This window comes from Carettochelys insculpta, chromosome 20, assembly GCF_033958435.1.
Source record: "Carettochelys insculpta isolate YL-2023 chromosome 20, ASM3395843v1, whole genome shotgun sequence".
Lineage (NCBI taxonomy): Eukaryota > Metazoa > Chordata > Testudines > Carettochelyidae > Carettochelys > Carettochelys insculpta.
In genome coordinates this window covers 9,580,605-9,598,618 of record NC_134156.1, presented here as the reverse complement: position 1 = coordinate 9,598,618, position 18,014 = coordinate 9,580,605, and the positions used below count along the sequence as shown (strand labels likewise).

General features: G+C 43.8%; 1 protein-coding gene across 3 annotated transcripts in view; it reads left to right on the top strand.

Moving 5' to 3' along the window:
* The window catches only part of TMEM104 (transmembrane protein 104), a 66,829-nt gene that overhangs the window by 7,948 nt on the left and 40,867 nt on the right, over positions 1 to 18,014 (top strand). For 2 of the 3 annotated variants that reach the window (XM_075014896.1, XM_075014897.1), the window contains exons 4-8: positions 2,934 to 3,015; positions 4,067 to 4,166; positions 4,845 to 4,925; positions 10,548 to 10,647; positions 13,462 to 13,570. In XM_075014896.1, the coding sequence (XP_074870997.1) occupies positions 2,934 to 3,015; positions 4,067 to 4,166; positions 4,845 to 4,925; positions 10,548 to 10,647; positions 13,462 to 13,570 (472 nt within the window). The remainder of the gene's footprint in view (positions 1 to 2,933; positions 3,016 to 4,066; positions 4,167 to 4,844; positions 4,926 to 10,547; positions 10,648 to 13,461; positions 13,571 to 18,014) is intronic. The other variant, XM_075014898.1, reaches the window with a different exon arrangement.

Below are 18,014 nucleotides of genomic sequence, written 5' to 3'. Positions count from 1 at the left end.
TTGGATCTCTGGTGCTCATTAAAGATCCTCTCTCACTTTTGTACGAGCATTGGCCGTGTCTACACTAGCCCCAAACTTCGAAATGGCCACGCAAATGGCCATTTCAAAGATTACTAATGAAGCGCTGAAATGCATATTCAGTGCTTCACTAGCATGTGGGCAGCCGCGGCGCTTCGAAATTGACTCAGCTTGCCGCCACGCGTCTCGTTCTGACGGGGCTCCTTTTCGAAAGCACCCCGCCTACTTCGAAGTCCCCTTATTCCGATCTGCTCATTGGGAATAAGGGGACTTCGAAGTAGGCGGGGTCCTTTCGAAAAGGAGCCGCGCGGCGGCAAGCCGCGTCAATTTCGAAGTGCCGCGGCCGCCCGCATGCTAATGAAGCGCTGAATATGCATTTCAGTGCTTCATTAGTAAACTTCGAAATGGCCATTTGAATGGCCATTTCGAAGTTTGGGGATAGTGTAGACGTAGCCATTGAGGTATTAATCCTCGTGTCCTGACCAAATTCTGTTATAGGTAATTCCATTTGCTAATTGAAATTCCTTGTGCAGTTTTGCTTAAATGTAACTTTTTCCATAATTTCCTTAATATCCTATGCTGTTTAGCTATTGAAGAGCTTCTGTGTTTCACTTAGGAGGAGATGCCATTTCAGTAGTGAATGAATTTATCTTTGTAAACCGCAGGTGTGTCAAGACTTTATTTGTAAATATGTTAAACCTGGTTAATTTATTATTGACACACAAATGCTGGAAGTAGAGATGACTGATGTATTCAGAGGCAATTCATTTTTAAAAACTCATCTCCAAAGCATGAAGCCCATGTACCAAACTCCCTATTGTCAGTCTGCTCTGTTTTGCTCAGTTTGTCTTTATTTGGGAATGAAAATTTTGATGCCAATCCATGATTCTCTTCAGTAAACCTTGAAATGTTACACCCTGGTGCAAAGTGCTTTGTGAGCCTTGTTTTCCTGCTGCTTTTATTCCTGCATTTGTACTTCTGGCTCTCTAATAACCTCTACAGGACCTCTGTGCAGTGCGAGTCTGCATGGACAGTCATTAGGTGGGCTCCAGGAAGGAGCTGCTGTGCATCCATTATAGCAAACTAGTTTCTCATTTGAACTTGATAAATGAATTCAGTTCATGAAGCAGTAAGAAACTGGTTTTGAGCCTTAATAAGACTGAGTTTAGTTTTACTTAAAAAAAATAATAAAAGGGGATAAGCGGGGAAGAAACTTTAAAATGATCATGTGGCTGGGACATTGACAATCCTTTCCTGAGAGCAGCAAAGTCCTGTGAGGAAAGGGTTCCACTTTACAGATGGGGAAACTGACTCAGGATTACAAACCCTACTATGTGATGTTTCATCTTCCTCCTAAGAAGCCAGACCCTGTTCCAGTGGGACAGCATGTAATTTGTGGGCCCTGGAGATAGAGGCAGACACCTGATCCATTTAGGCAAATTAGTTACAGACTTCATGCTCCTGATAAATTTCCAGTACATTTTTCATTGGTCAAAGTTTGTTCATCTCTTCTATAAGCTTATTTACTGACATTTCCATCTAGCGAAACTTTTATTTTCTTGTTTTATCATATTTTTACACAAGCATTTTGGGTGATTCCAATCGGTCGTACCAGGCCCCAAATGCTGAAACAAAAGTCCTTGTAACAGAAAAGTCTTCCTGTGGATGTAGTAATATACCATAAAGCAAGCACAGCTGTCGCCAGGTTTTTAGCTTACAAGAGAAAGAACATACCCTTGCTTGTTTCTACTCTTGCAAAACAGTAGTAAGGAAGTACTTGTATGAAGATTTTGCATGTGTTGTGCTTTACATCTCAAATTCCATCATAATGTGTACCTACACAGTATAACTGAGGTGCAGCCTTCTGATTGAAGGACAGAAGCAAACTGAGGTACAATTCCTTGTACAAAAAGGGGTAGAGGAAAATGTTTGTGAAGGGTGCTGAGACAAATCCCCTGCTCTCACAAAACATGCTAGGAGATCTTTAGTAGCTATACGTGAGACTCTGGTTTATAAGGTCTCATTCTAAAGACCTTTCAGACAGTAAACTACACAGTACTTAATCTGAGGCCACCTCTACACGAGGCAAAGTAAGTCAACTGTGGATGTGCAATGCTAGCTGTGGCAGTTATGTAGCTGGAATCAATCTATCTGTGCTCAGCTTGCTTATCTGTCCCTACTGAACATGGTTGATGGGAGAGTTTCTCCTACTGATCTCCCTTACTCCTTGTGTCTTGCAACTACAACCCCTGAGAGGTCGATTTTGTGCGTTCCTACCAAAAGTGCAAAATTGAGCCCTGGAAGATCGACCCTGTGTGGGTTGATCTTCCAGGTTAGTGTTGACATCACCTTTCTGACACAGGCTAAGGACAGGGCCAGCACTGTTAGGATTTAATCCTCAGTGAATCTAAGGAGTCCAAAAATTCCAAACTTTCATGCTTCGAGCTCTGTGCCATTGTTTTAACTACTGTGTGAGAACATCTAGGTTATTAGATTTGAGTTGTTAAACTCTGTCTCAGTCCAGCTTCTAGCAGAACAGCATCCCAATTGACACTCCTGGGGCAATCTCATCAGAAACCCAGGACAGTGGGCTGCAGAAACTCTGAGCTCTAAATATGTTTCCATGTACTAAGAGGATAGTGCAAAATCCTGCTTTGCCACTGTCTACGTTGTTCTCAGGTCCCTGGGCTATCAGTCCAGCAGCAGACCAACTCTAGCCTCACATAAGAAATGTAAGACTTCCCAAACCCTAGAAAATCTCCTGTCTACTTTTTTGTTTTGTACTCAGCAGCACGTATCAGAGCTATGGAGAGAGACCCTCCCTCCCTCAGAAGGCCCAATCAAAGTAATTTGCAGTGATCTATTCTGCTGTCTTGCTAGCCATTAGGAATTGCTAAATTTAATTTCTCTTCTAGCTACATGACTACAACATTTGTGGTGGAGGCCATGGCTGCTGCTAACGCCCAGCTGCGTTGGAAGAGAATGGAAAAGCACAAGGTTTGTGTCATGCCTTTTTGTTTTGCAATCTCTATCATTCTTCAGTCCCTAAAGGCTCTCCTCAGATTACTCTGCTGGCTCTGCCTTGCCTCTTAGTAAGTCTAATAAAGGGAAAAAAATCCATTTAATGTCTTCATATAAAATATGGTCATACTCTGTGGTAATATTTATAAAACCAGGGATTTTCTCTTCCTGTCTTAAAAATCCCACCCATGCTCATGTGTCTCCCGATATCATGCTCCTCGTCTTGGCCTGAGATGCACCTTAGAGAACTGGGGAGAACAACCCACCATTGAAGGTGGGTTAAGATCTTTAAACCTCTACATTGTGTGACGTTCAGCTACTGCAAGGCACCACTGCTTCTGCTGAGAACAGCTGGAATGCTGTTGTTATCAGTCATTGGGATTGTATTCCAGGGGCTCCTGCTGGGCTCTGGCCTGTGTCCTGACTTCAGAATTTACTTTCTCTTGGTTTGTCAGCTCCTGGGGTTAGTGGGTTTCCTGATGTTGCATAAGACATAATATTTTGGTCAGACTTTAATCATGATCAATAGGGAGGTTTGCGAAAGGGGGTGTAGTGGCCTTCCCTGCGCTGCCTATTTAGGGAAATGCAAATGTTTGTTTTTAAGTTTTTTCTGGTGCCCACACTGAGACTCTGGACACCAAATCGACAAACTCATTGCATTGTTTGCTAGTGCCTTTTCTGATGATTGCACTGAATGGACATTCTGCTTTTATGTATAGAACCCACCTGGAAAAGGAATATCTCATTTTATCTTTCCCCTTAGAGTGCCCTACCAGTATTGAACTCCTTCTCAGCGTGCATGCCCCATGTTCCAAAAGCAGAAAATATGCTTCCCTGACATCTCTCTGTGTGCTAACTTGTTTCCCTTCTAGCCTCTTCCCCTGCCCCTGTTCATCTATGAGCACATGGAACTAAGGCTGTTCCGTTGGGTTGTTTCTACCTTATGCTGTTGCCAAAAACTAAGCCTGCGGTAACAGAGATCACAGACAGAACCTGGGCAATTGCACTCATTTTTCTACTTTCTTAGGAAGATGATGATGAAGATTCTTCTTCCGGGGTCTCTGATAGTGATGTTCTCCTCCAAGATGGCTATGAACGATCCGAGACTCGGCCTATCCTGTCAGTTCGTAAGTATCAAGCTTTCGCTGCTGCTTGCTCACTAATAGGGAATGAAAGGCACGTTCCACTTCTGTGGGAATCAGACCCTGTGCAACTGCCCTCTTGTAAGGGAAGTAAGACTCTTCTTTATCTTTCACGCTGAAGGCTTGTCTGCACTTGAAAGTTTAATTTGGATCAAAATGGGTGTGAATTTAAAACCCCACAATCATTCCTGAATAGCTCCATGAAAATGGATTCAATTAAAAAAGGAGCCAAGCCTTCTTATTCTAGAATAATAGTAGCCACCCACTGAGTTATTCAAGAATAGTTATTTTGGAGTAAACAAGCCTTCAGTGACAAATGACTTCCAGAAACTTTTTTTTTTGTTTGTGCCATTATGGCGTTCAAGATGAGCTAGCGGATGAAGTTAGTTTTACTCTGTTGCTTCCAAACAGAAGTTTTTTTTTTTATTTCCCCTTTTAACTAGTGCAAATCCATCTGGTTACCAAGGTATAAATGTCTTGCTTTGAAAATCTATAACCTGTGACTTTCAGGAGTCACCTACGTGGCAGCTTGCAGCACAGGGGTGGGGTTTGTGTACCCTGGTTGGTGTTACCAGAATGGAGGGGATGTCCCCAGCTGGTGCCTGTCCTTCCTTTGGGCTCCTCAAGAAGAGTGAGTGGAACTTTCTTGTTTCCAACTTGCAGAGAGACGTGGCTCACCCAATGTCTTTGAAATCACTGAAAGGGTGGAGATGGGCCAGATGGCCTCTATGTTCTTCAATAAAGGTAATTACCGGCTTCCAAAACACTTTCTGCCTGGGGTAACAGGTGGTGGTGGTTCTTACACCTGGGCACTTGTAAGATGATGGTGGAAACAGCTGCTGCTGTGAATTCTGGGGTCCCTGTAAACCTCCTGATTCTGAGGGCTTGACAGTTCCAGCCAAACATGCCCCTCATTCCCAAACACCTTTTTGTAGGATTTTCATTTCTCAATGTCCTCCACTGCAGTTGTAGAGGATGTGATTATGGACCCATTTCCAACCCAGACAAAGGAACTGTTCCAGAACTGACGTAAGGGAGGGCAGAGAAGTTGTAGGAGGTTTAGGCAGAGAAGTTCTGAAGCAGATGAAGACAGTAGAAATAAATAATAGCTCCTTCTGTCTGGCATGACCCAACCCTCCGTATATGGAGTGCTCACCTTCTCTCTCTCTCTCTCTCTCTCTCTCTCTCTCTCTCTCTCTCTCTCTCTCTCTCTCTCTCTCTTGCAAACACAGTGCACAGTAGCAGAGCCATCATTTAATGTGCAGCTCTCACCTTGGTGACACTGTTAAAATGTAGCAAACCAAATATTTTCGCACTCATTTAGCTTCAGTCTGAAGGAAAGTCAGTGAGGAGAATTCCTGAGAGCACATGACTGTGTCTGGGTATGTGAGCTCTGGGGAAAGGGCTTCTTTGATTTTGAGCTTCAGTTCAAATGAGACCTTTGTGCACACCTGATGGAAGCAGACATCTTGTCTTTTGTATTGCATGTTTTTTTTATTTTAGGGTGGAAAACAAGCCTATAACTAGAAGGAGTTAAGGAAAGCATAACAAGGTAGCTGCAATATAAGGCTATAGTTGTCTCACACTGTAGAGGTAAAAGCCATTGAAAATGAGATGAGACAGAGCCATGTGTTAGTGAAGAAATACTAGGCGGAACCACAAAACCATCAAACAGATGCCACAATGGACAGTTCATCTCTTGCAGCCAAACGTCTTGTGATTGGCACATTCCTTTGTTCGCCATTGTTTTTCGTAGCACACAAGGATCTGCCTTTCCCCTACGTTACACCAGTTTTATGCTACTGTAACTCCATTCAACTTCAATGGAGAATCAGGATTGAGGGTGAATGGGTGCTTTCAAAAGCACCCGAGTCATTTGCAAGCACAAGTCCCACATCAAGTTCACAGGAGCCTTTCACTGGGTTTTGTGCTCCTCGCTCACTTAGATATTTTGGAATTCCCACCATAGATCTCTAAGTGCCCGCACTGCCAAGTAGAAGACGAGCAGTGTGGTCTGGGCCTGCAGCTTCTAATCCCAGCTCTGACACTGATTTGCTGCACTTTTGGGTAGGTCTCTTCACTGGCACCTGTTTCCCCAGCTAACACCCACCTCGCATTGGTCATCTGGTGATGAATATTTGTAACACACTTTGAAGATGAAGTGTGTGAGTGTTACCGATCTGTATTGTTTTGGTTCTTTTCTACATCGGCGGGCATAGCCTGGTAGAGTAAGGGGATGCTGCAGAAAGCGGACAACAGGTCAGCCAGTGTTTATGCAGATTTCAGATCGCGAGCTAATCATGTATTGGAGAGGAAACGGTGGTGGTGAAAATACCTAGAACTGGCGAGTAGTGTTATAAAGGAGACAACATTTCTATGAGGCTGCAGCTGATCTTAAGCTCTAATAACTGATGTTAGAGGCAGCCTCTCCCAGTAGAGGGTGCTGGGAGTACGTGTACATCTCTTCTAACCCAAGTAAGAAAAGCTACATGAAAATTTCCCATCAGTGCCATATTACTTAATATTGAATCCCCCTTCTTAGTTATTTTTCGTTTGAGTTATCAGAGTTTGATGCTAGGGATCCATGAATGTATGCTAGGGATCCCTTTTCAAAAATATTTAGGGTCCTGATGATGATGGGCTGAGAACTCTTTCAGGAAGTCAGCTGTTGCTGCCATAGACCACAGCATGACAATACTGCGATTTCCAGAGAAGTCAGGAGATCAACTAAGATGAGTGTTTGGAGTGGGGAGCTGTGACTCATTTGTTGCTTTCCCTCTCCGGTCAGCAGTAATAGCCTAGTTCTGTGCTGTTGCTCAGCCCCGTTCACAGGCGCCTCCATGGTTTGCTGGAAGAAACTCCAAATCTAGCTCAGAGAAAAGCCAAGTTTAAACATGCTTCTCTCCAGACTGCCATAGCACACCAGTCATTTGAAAGGCTCCACAGAGATCAAAAGCCCTGAATGAGGGGGTTGTGCAGTGATCCGCTGGATATTGTCTAGGGAATGAGAAATTTAGGTTATCGGAAGCTAGACTTTGAAAATAGTAGCTCAACGCATTAGCCTCTGAATTTGTATCATTACCGACTGTCTCTGATGTTTGGATGCAGATGCTGTGTAGCACAGGCAGAGATAGGGTGTTGGGAGGAGGTTCTGTGGTCATTGAAGGTTGCGGGGGGGCTTTGTCAGAAATTCCTACCAATGAGACTCACTGGCCTCTTAAAAGGAAATAACCCTGTTGTTACTAATGAGTATTTTTGCTCGTTCCGTTCAGTGGCTTGACAATCTGACAGAATGTGTATCTGCAAACCTCAGAGTTAAGCAGGGAAAAATCTTCTACCTCTGCTTCTCCATCCATTTTCAGAAGGGTGTTGACTTCTGTTTTTCCTTGCAGCCCAAATGTGAGGCCCCACCAATTTCCTTTTAAAGGAATCTGCTTTGAAGCATGTCACTCTCTGGTCACAATGCTGGCTCTCTTTGCCAGGGATCTGGGAGTCATTTATCATCATAATGGATTCTGTGCACATTCATCATCTTCCATCCTCACAGGAAGTAATTGATCTTCCCGTTTTGTGTCCGGTAATGAAAGTATCGATCAGGGAGGGTCGGTGGCAGTTTATAAACAGAACGGACACTGAAGTCTGCAGTCAGAAAAGACACTGAGAAGGGGGAACCTTTTGCCTGATCTTCACTGATTAGAAAGTCAGACTGGAAACGCTGTGCGTTCTTTGAGCTGGGCTGCCTGAGCACAACACAGAGCACCGAAAGGAAGCAGGATGGCTCACAGTTGCATCCCACAGATCAGCAAATCAAACTTGTAAAGATTTGGGGTTTCAAGTTCACCAAATTCTTAACTCTTTCTCCCCATAAGTTTCTTGAAGTAGATTAAAAGATGGCATAAAAGCTGTTGTATGGGCAATCATCAGAAGAGGTGGCGCTGAAGCTTCTTCTACTAGTTCAGCAATGAAGGGTCCTGTGGCACCTTATAGACTTTCAGAAAAGGTTTGAGCATGAGCTTTTGTGAGCACAGACTCACTTCATCAGATTCATCAGTGAGACTGTGTTCACGAAAGCTCATTCTCAAAACTTTTCTGTAGGTCTGTAAGGTGCCACAGGACCCTTCGTTGCTGTTACAGATCCAGACTAACACGGCTACCCCTCCGATACTCTACTAGTACAGTTACACTGGACGGTAACTGAATGGGGAAGAGGTAGAGGGATTACTAGGAAAATCAGCCTCTCAGGCCTAACCTTTCCTTAAAGACTAGTTTCAACACAATGGACTGGAAACTGATGTTTAAAAATAAACGTCTTGGAATAGCAGCTATGTCTGAAAGGTTAACTGTTAATTTTCCTGCCCCTGGAATCTGATTATTTTCAAAGTCACATGATAAATATTCCTACGTGTCCATCTTAAAAATACTTCAAGGCACTAGTTCTCGTTGAGGACAAGTGGAGTTAAAATAAATTGGGAGCTTCAAAGACCTGACTTTTTTCCAAAGGTGCTGGACAGCTGACGTTCCCCTTTAGTAAAGGAGACTTCTAAAAAAGACACTTTAGACAGAAGAACCTAATTTTTCAAACTTTGCTAAAAGAACAACTCGCCTCCTGTCCCTACGGAACACACATGAGAAACAGTTTTAAAGGACATTAGAAGAGTGGGAGGTTAGGATCAGGGTTATAATGAAAAGCTGCTTACAGCCTATATGGCGATTGCATCTGTGTTCTGTAATGACATGATTTCTGCACCAATGAGATTTGACCATAGTATCAAGGGACAGGTCCTCCCCCTTACTTTGATTCTCCTCCCTTCTGTTCCAGCTCTTGTATCTTGAGAGAGTCTGACAAGTTCCTAACGGTCAGGGTGGTCAAACACTGGAATAAATTGCCTGGGGAGGTTGTGGAATTTCCATCTCTCGAGATATTTAAGAACAGGTTAGATAAATGGCTATCAGGGATGCTCCAGACAGTACTTGGTCCTGCCATGAGGGCAGGGGGCTGGACTTGATGACCTCTCAAGGTCCCTTTCAGTCCGAGCATTTTATGATTCCATGATTGTCCTATAGCTGTCACCTCATCTCTGAGAGATACCATGTTGGAGGATTCAATGATATGAAGGGGGAATTTTTAAATTTCCCTTGGGGATGCTGGTGCTGTAGTAATGACAGGGAGACCATCTATTGATTTCTTGTGCTGGAGAAGGTGCCGTGCTACCTTCTAAACAGGAGGTCATTAATCAAGTGAGCTACAAGTTCTGGAATCTTTGGTTTGGAAGGAGAGAGAAAAACAATGTACAGAACGTAGCAGCCAAATGCTACAGTGATGGGTACAGTAGAATTACTTCAATATATGGTAGAGCTTCTAAAGGTCAACGCTTATGTGAGCATGAATCCTCCCTCCTGCAAGGTAGTCAGTGTTGCTAGACTCGTTTACAGAGAGCGTACATGAAACAGTGAAGTAAAGTGACTTGTCCAAGCCACAGGGAGTTAGCATCCCCTGGGATTTGAGCTTGAGTTCATTATTCCCAGTCCTGTGCACAGACCTGTCAAAACATTACGTTCTCGAACTCTTCTCATCTAATGCTTGCTGCTTTTTTTTTCTTGCTAAAGTGAAACACTTGTATGCTTTTTCACGGCTCACTTGCCTTTGAACTGAAATCTATTTAGGTCCTCTTCGTTGGGTTTAGACCGAGGCATTGGTCTCCACTTCTTGAAAGTTGGGCCCGTGTAATTTGGCATTTCTTTATCCTCATTAATTTCAGCTCACGTCACATTTTCAAGCGAGATGATTTCTATACAGGAATTGTGCCACTGGTTGCTAGTGAATATGCTTATTTAGAAACTGGGGTGAATGAATAGAGAACTGGATGAGATTGAATGTTCTGACTTGAATAGGGCACCTTTTACCTTCAGGCTGCTGGCTTATGTTTCTGGCATGCCCGAGGGTCTTCACCACCTGACTTGTGGCTTATGAAAGACAATTTGGTTGCATTCAGTCCACTTTCTAGTAGATGGTGTCCACAGCACCAAAGTTATCAAATTTGCCACTGTTCTTCTTTGTGGTCCATCTCAGTGGAGGCCATGGGTTCAGCGGGCCAGAGGTAAATTTTGATTATTTGATAGGGCTTTGGGAGGAAGCTTGCATCGCTTCTGCCTATGCTGTACGATCCTGAGGGCAGAAGATTCCAACCTCCAGTGCGTCTAGCTGTCATCCGCATGAAATTTATCACTGAACCACACAATCTGATGGAGAGAATAAAATCCCCTGGCAAGGAGGTGACATGAACAGCTGACTACTGTAGGAGCAGAGTTCAAGAATCTCCTCACCCAGCCCCTGCCTTCTTATTAATACTTTTCCTTTTCTTATAGTGGGGGTCAACTTGTTTTACTTCTGTCTAATCATCTACCTCTATGGGGACCTAGCTATCTATGCAGCTGCTGTGCCGGTCTCGCTGATGCAGGTGACTTGGTGAGTGTTCTCATGGTGGTGGTTCTTTGTAAACTCAGGGATCTAATTTACTAACTAGCCTGCTTGGTTGCCTCAAATGACAACCCAAGAACTTATTGAAAGCATCACTCCTGCAAATAATCCTTCAGTACCATTGACTGGAACAGATCCATTTGCGTTTGGGTGCCTCTGCGATGGAAGGCTGCACCTGGTTTTGCCCTTGACTTCTCAAAGCCGGAGTGGGAGGTGAGCCAAGAACAAATCGTTGGTGTTTGGAGTGCTAAGGTTGAAAGCTTCCCTCTTCACTGGAAACAGCTAAGCAGGCTGAAGTGTCACATGACCTGAGGCAGGCTATGACTACACTTGGAAATAAAGTTGAATTTGTTGGTCCACTTTTTAAACGCTAAATTTTATTAAGTCCGAGTTGATTGCCCACGCCTGCTCTCAAAGTCGACTTAGTGTGTCCCCAGTAAATTGCCTAAGTTTGACTGTTGCAGCAGTGCATTGTGGGCACCTATCCCACAGCTCTTGTAGTCCTGTTGCATTTGGGTTTTTTTTGGCAGTGTGTTATGGGGCAAAAAAATGTGCTGCAAGTGGCTGTGGGTAAGTGATGTCGTCATCCCAGAGTGCACTGTTTTCCCTTCCCCCTGCCATTGAAAACAAAGGGCCATTTTTCCAAAGCCTGCCCCGATTCAGGACACTTCCCAGAGTCCAATGCTGTGATGACTGATGCCGTCAGATCTGGCTATGTAGGGGTCAGTCTGCCCGGAGCACAGTAGACTGGCAAAGTTGAGGAAGTAGAAGAGGATAGTAAAGTTGAGGAAAGTGGAAACCTTTGCAAGTGGCCTGGCTGTGACTGAGATACAAATGGTTTTTGGCTTCCCACTTCATAACACAGACATGTTCAACATGGGGTGTGGAGCTCATCAGAAGCTACTTCGGAGATCATGGAGCGTTCCAGTCTTTCAGCACCTGTTTGCCCCACTTGAATTATTTCACCTGCACATAGCAGGGATTCCCTTGCCTCTTCTGGTAGAGATGCACTAGTTCAGGTGCCTGTGTGGAAGAGGGAAGGAAGAGACACCCACAAACTCCATTACCTCACAGGAAATTGTTCCCCAACCCGCACGCTTTGCCAAAGAAGTGTGGTCCTTCAAGGCACAACATAGGAAACTTCCTTTAACCAAAGAATTTGCTGAGGTGACTTTTTAAAAGGCACAGAAGACAATGCTCTTCAGAAAATATCGAATGCAGAAGAGAGAGCACAGCCAGCCACAAGGGCAATCAGCAAAGTGCACACAAATGCAATGCAAATCAGGAATGCTTTGAAAAATAGCTTTATGAATGAGCAGACAACCATTTAACTATTGTGACGTCCCTCCTCCCGCAGTGATGTGTGCCTGACTTTTATGAAAGCACTTCCAACTGCACCCCACCCCATGGGAACCAATAAACGACAGTGATTTTTTTTTTTATATATAGGGGATGAGGCAGTCCTTGCCCCCCCAACCTGCTGCTCCCCCTGCGTTCTGAGCCCCGGACAAGGGGAGACCAGAGAACATGGTGAGGAGGCTGTATATGATTGTGCATTCTGTGGAGGGGAGCCATCTGAAGCTCCACTTTAGGATGTAAAAGCTGCCTTATAGGTGTAGAGTGCAGAAAACAACTGTCTTGGCCTCTCCTGCTAAATCCTGTGGAGGGAAGAAGCTTTATAAAGCACTAAAAGCCCGTGCGGGACGGGACATGCCAGAGTCGGGCAGCAGGGTCTGCACAGCCAGGCAGCCGTAGGGTGGGGGGTAGGGGCTAGCTCACCTGCCACATGGCGGGTTGTAGGGGACAGACCTGTAAAATGTAAAGCACAGAAAACAACTTCCTTAGCCTCTCCTGCTTAAATGCTGCTGAGGTGCGTTCCTTAGCTCTGCTCGCCATGCTGGCCTGAAAGGAAAGGAAATGAATTGAAAAGTCACAGGGTGACGATATCTGCTTCCTGTTTGCCTGGAGAGCGGCGACTGTGAAGCAATGACCAGATGGGACACATTGGGAGCTACTTTCAGAAGCTAATAAAATTGATTTTAATCATGCTGCCATCTGCACTAGTATAAGGTCGACACTGAAAAATCGATTTTGGCGTTACTTCTGGTGAAACTGGGTTTACAAAAGTCAAACTTAGAGCCTCTTAAAATCGACCTAATGAGCCCTGTGATGAAGACTGATGGCTTATAAAATTGACCTAAGTCCCTTAAATTCAATTTTATCCCCTAGCATAGACCAGGCCTCACATTCAACTTTGATGCTAGACCAACATCCTGTTTACCCAGTCTTGCTATTGAAGGACCATTCCCAGGTATGATTCTTTTATTAAGTTCATGAGCTGTCAGCTGAGGCAGCAAACCAGGCTTGGTGATGTGGATAGCTGTCCACTAGGAATTAGACCGAGTCCAACTCTTTCCTTTTGAGCAGCAATAACTGTCAGAGAAGCATGATGTTCGTTCAAGTTCATTCTTGGCTCAATTTGAAAGAGTGTCCAAGAGGTGTAAGTAGCTGTGTCTCACTGTTAGTGACATCACCCGTCTAGTCCCATCACTTGCATTCTTAAATAATCGCAAGGAGCCCAAAAATGTATCTCTGGTTACATAATTCTGATTGATTTGTATTTCCTGGGGCTATAAGAGAGCTGCAAGATCAGGGGAAAGTCTCTGCATGCCTGTGTCTCCACCATGCCCCATTCTTTTTGCCTGGAGAGGAGAGAAAGATGCCTTAGTGTTCTCATAGGGACGTTAATTTCTGTTTTGCTTTTGTTTCCCTCTCTTCCCTCCTCCCCTGCTCATTTCTCAGCAGCATAACTGGCAATCGCTCCTGCGATGTTGGAGATGGCACAAAATATAATGATACAGACAAGTGCTGGGGGCCAATCAGACGGATTGATGCTTACAGACTCTATTTGGTGAGTGTTCAGAACTGGATGACTGGGGCAGACCCTCTGTCCTCTTCAAACGTCAGATTTGGTGTGAAAAAAATGTACACAGGTTTCTGTGGCAGAGTGCAGTCAGCTGAACAGCCAAGGTTGGGAATTCTGGCTTCATTACAGTCTGACCTGCTGAATTTCCCCTCTGCGGGCTTGATAGCATGAGTATATTACACTTTGGCCAACTACGTTGTGTTAAGCAAAATTTCCCCTGTATTCTCTCTTCACTTTCTGCTCTGCATATTGTGTGTCTGTATTGTTTAAACAGCTCTTGTCTTACAACCAGAAGTGCTTGCAGTTAGTGCTTGGTGAAATGATTCTGACTTATATATAGCTCTTAAAGTTGACTGAGTGTATTAGGATTCTTTTGAATGCGAAACATTAGGTGCATATTAGATCTGTTCCTGTAGTGGAACAACTTGGGCATGCCTTTAAAATCTGTGTCTGAAATATTGTGGCTTTTATACACACTTCTGCTGTCTGAGGGGAAACAGAACAATATCTGACGACATGATTTTCCATTTCGCTCGCGTGGCTGGTTTTCTAGCCTATCACCCTGGTACTGAAACATTATGGCTCTGCTGTATGGCAGAATCAAACTCCCTTTGACCTCAATAGGAGTTACAAGGACAGAAACCACTGAAACAACGAGAAGTCCTGTGGCACATTATACACTAGCAGATTTATTGGAACATAAGCTTTCGTGGGCCAAGACCCACTTCATCAGACTGGTCTTTGCCCACAAAAGCTTCTGGTTGGATAAATGTGTTAGTTTATAAGATGCCACAGAACTTCTCATTGTTTTTGTGAATATGGACTCACACGGCTACCCCTCTGATACTAGAAACTACTGAGGTGAGAAATAGTAGGTGAGGAGGTGAAGGGCTTTAATAGCTTTGAAAATAAAAACAGGTTGAATTTCAGCCCTGTGTGAACTTTAGCTGGGGGTGGGGTTGTTAAATAGGTACCAGAGTGAAAGGAAGAAAGAGAGAGAGAGAAAGAAGGCTTACATCCGTGCAAGCAGGTAAATTCAGGCAGCAGTAAATGCACGCAGCACTTTCAGCTAACACCCTGCGGGGAGTGAGGTGGTTGGATAACATGCCTGAGCATGCTTCAGTGTTGCAGTAATAACAGTGGGACAGGAGGTAAGCCTCAGGAATATTAGGAAATGTCACAGCCTGCTTAATTATTTAAAAGAAATATTATTGCTTTCTTTAATTGTGTCTCAGCCCATTTCTTCGAAACCTACATGATTGAGGGTTTTCTTTTTGAATCTCAATAACTCTTTGGCCAACCAGAAGGCATTTGTCAGGAAAGGCAGAAACGCGTTAATTACTAACTGTGCCTTCCAGATATTACACCAATAACTCCTCAAGATAATTGTCATTAGCACTTGAAACATTTTTTTTTAAAAAGCCAAACAAAAGCCTTAATTCTAACTGTGTCTGCCTAGGCACTTTTTGTGAACTTTATTCTTCCTGATTGTCTTTGTTTAGATTTGAAGGTTAGTTTGTCCTCTGGTGCTGGTGACTGTGATTAACCCTTTTTCTGTTGGGTAATCAAGAAAAAGGCTTCAGCCTTTTTATCTGCCTGCTTCCAGCGGGAGCAAGGCTGTGTGATGCTATGAGACATGGTTAGGTAATCAGTGGAATTGCTCCAGCAATGGGATGAACATACAGAAAAGTTCCAAACAGTCAGTACAACCCCAGAGCTCAGTCACATCTCCACTAACATGTTGAACCGTTCCCACTAGATGAGCATGTGGGCAGCAGTGTTTGAAGATAAATCAGGACTTCTGTTCCCAGCTCTGCAGTTCACTTGCTGCTTGACCTTGAGCATGTCAGCTAACTTCAATTTTAATTTATCCCTCTCTAAAATGAGAGTAATGTGAACTAGGCTTCAAGAATGCTGAGACTTATTTGTCTGCGAAGCACATTGAAATGCATGGAAAAAAGTGTTGTCAAAGTCAGGAGAACTTGATAGGGCACACCTCTGAAGGGAGTTTAAAAAATTAAACTGACTTTGGTGCTGGTGAATCTTTTTTACTCTTTTGTTATAACTTGTAGATAACAGGTGACCCATGGGTAGGTCTGTGTTATGTTTGTCGATGGAGAAAAAAAATCTCTCCTTCATGTGGCAAGAGAGCAAATTGTGTGGCATTTCATTAAGTTATAGTAATGTGAATTTTAACTGCCCAGTGTAAAGAGCTAGAAATGTTTCAGTACAAACTTGGCGAAACTCAGGTTTTCTTCTCTTTTACTTTGTTGGAATTTCACTGTAACAGATGCCAAGGACGAAACAATAATTTGCTCAAAACCACAGCAGTCTTCAATAAAGGTTGAAATTTGTGCTGTAGGAAAATAGGCTTTGGCTTGGTCTACACTGGGGGTTAAGTCAATTGCAGATACGCAATTCTAGCTACAGCAATTGCATAGCTAGATTCAACTGATCTGAAATTGACTTACGTGGCTGTCCACACAGAGGGAAGTCGACTTCCCTTACTGCTCATAATATCGTATAGTACAGGGGTCGACTGCCAACCCCATGTAATTTGATCTCATGTTTCTCCACTAGATGTGTGATATCTGAAAGATTGACCCTGACAGAATAGATCTTCCTGGTCATATAGATATACCCTTTGTGACCAGATAGAGATGCAGATTTGCACAGACCAGAGTACTGAGTGACCCATTCTCAGATGCCAGTGCTTCCACCAAATGACAAAGGGCTACTGTGCTTGTGTCTTGTTGCATTGTTTCAAATTCTTTCTTAGTCCCTTATTTTTCCATGGACCAGGCTGCAGTGCAGTTAAGCTTTTTCTTTTCAGAACATGATGGTTCTTTGTGATGACTAACTTAATTAGAATCTTTCATGCTGTACAAAACTTAACATCAGCAGTCACATGCAATGTCTTGTGCTGCAGAGATCAAAATTTGGCAGAGGGCTTTACTAAGTGAGAATCCATAACTGTGTGTCTACCCTAGCACTGCATCCATCATGGAATAACTGTCGGCTTAAATTCTCAAGTTTGTGTATGGAAATGGATCCCCTCAAACCGGCAGGATAGCCAGAGTCAAGGGAAGAGCAGGAAACAAGCCCACTAGAAGTGGAGAAGGGGAATAAACATCTCAAGAGGCTGAGCAAATAGGACCTTCTCCTCCCCGCCAGCAAAATATCCTGAGGGGCCAGTAACTAACCCTTTTTTTCTGGAGTCTTAACTTGTGAACGTGTTCAGATAAGGCAGCTGAAACAGGGAGCCTTTCCTGCATACAGTAGAGGAAGAAGACAACCGAAGAATATGGAAGAAAAGGCATGATATGCTCCAAAGAAACCAGCACAGTGATTTGGAAGCTCATGCTCTGTCCCCTGAGTGCTTGTCTCTACCCTCAGTGCCAAGGAGTCCCCTTCGGCTCCCACCTTTTTCTCTGTGTACTCAGACAGCAGATTACTGACAATGTCTTTACTTCCGTTTCTCCCCACCCCCCCAACCCCAAGCCAAATGGTCAATTTAACGTTTTCTGTGGAATCCGTGAAAACTGCAAGAATCATACCAATTGGGCTTTTCCACCTCAAATGCCACCTGTCAGCAGAAGGTGAATTCTGTCTCCCCCCAAGGACTGTTTCTCTTTCCTTTTTTCTCCTCAATTGCATTAATAACTCTTTCAAACACTGAATCTTTAGGATAGGGAAAGGGAGGAAGAAATGATTTGACGTAAAATCCTATTTCATGGTTTAATGTCCAAAAAGTCCTCCGGAAATAGGCTCCCTTCCTGCTTTTTGAGAGTGGATGTTGAGTACTGTGTATCTGATGAGAGACACTTCAGACTGATTAAGTCTCTCTTTGGTGATTTGCCTTCCCGTGTAGCATTTTTATTATTGCTACAGAATCTAGCACATCTGGGTGGCTGCAGGGATAGTACAGTCTGCTGTGCCCACATTAACCTTCACCCCACACAAACTGAGTTTTATTGTGTTGGTCATAAATTATATCCCACAAAAGCTCATCAGTGAATAAATCATTTTGTTAGTCTTTAAAGTGCTACATTTCTGCTGCCTTGGTTTATTCCAGAATACAGGTCATGGAAAATATTGGTTTTGTTTTACGCGGTGCTTCCATTTGTTTCCTTGAGCTGGACATTGGAGATGTCCAAATGGGTCTGGAAGCTGAAGTTACAAAAGGAACGGTGCGAATGTGGTTGATGCAACATGTGGGGTGAATCCGCTGGTGGATGAGGTACAGGCTGCGTGACCTGTAGATGGCAAATTCTGATGGAAGTTACAGCAAATTGGTAACTTCTACTTTTCCCTTCGAACCAGGTAGTCGCATGCAGCCAAAGTAATTTCTGGGTCATTTGGGTGTGTTATGCCCATTGTTAAGGGCAGCCTAGAATGAACTATAGCTGTGAAGGGCAGTAATCCAAGT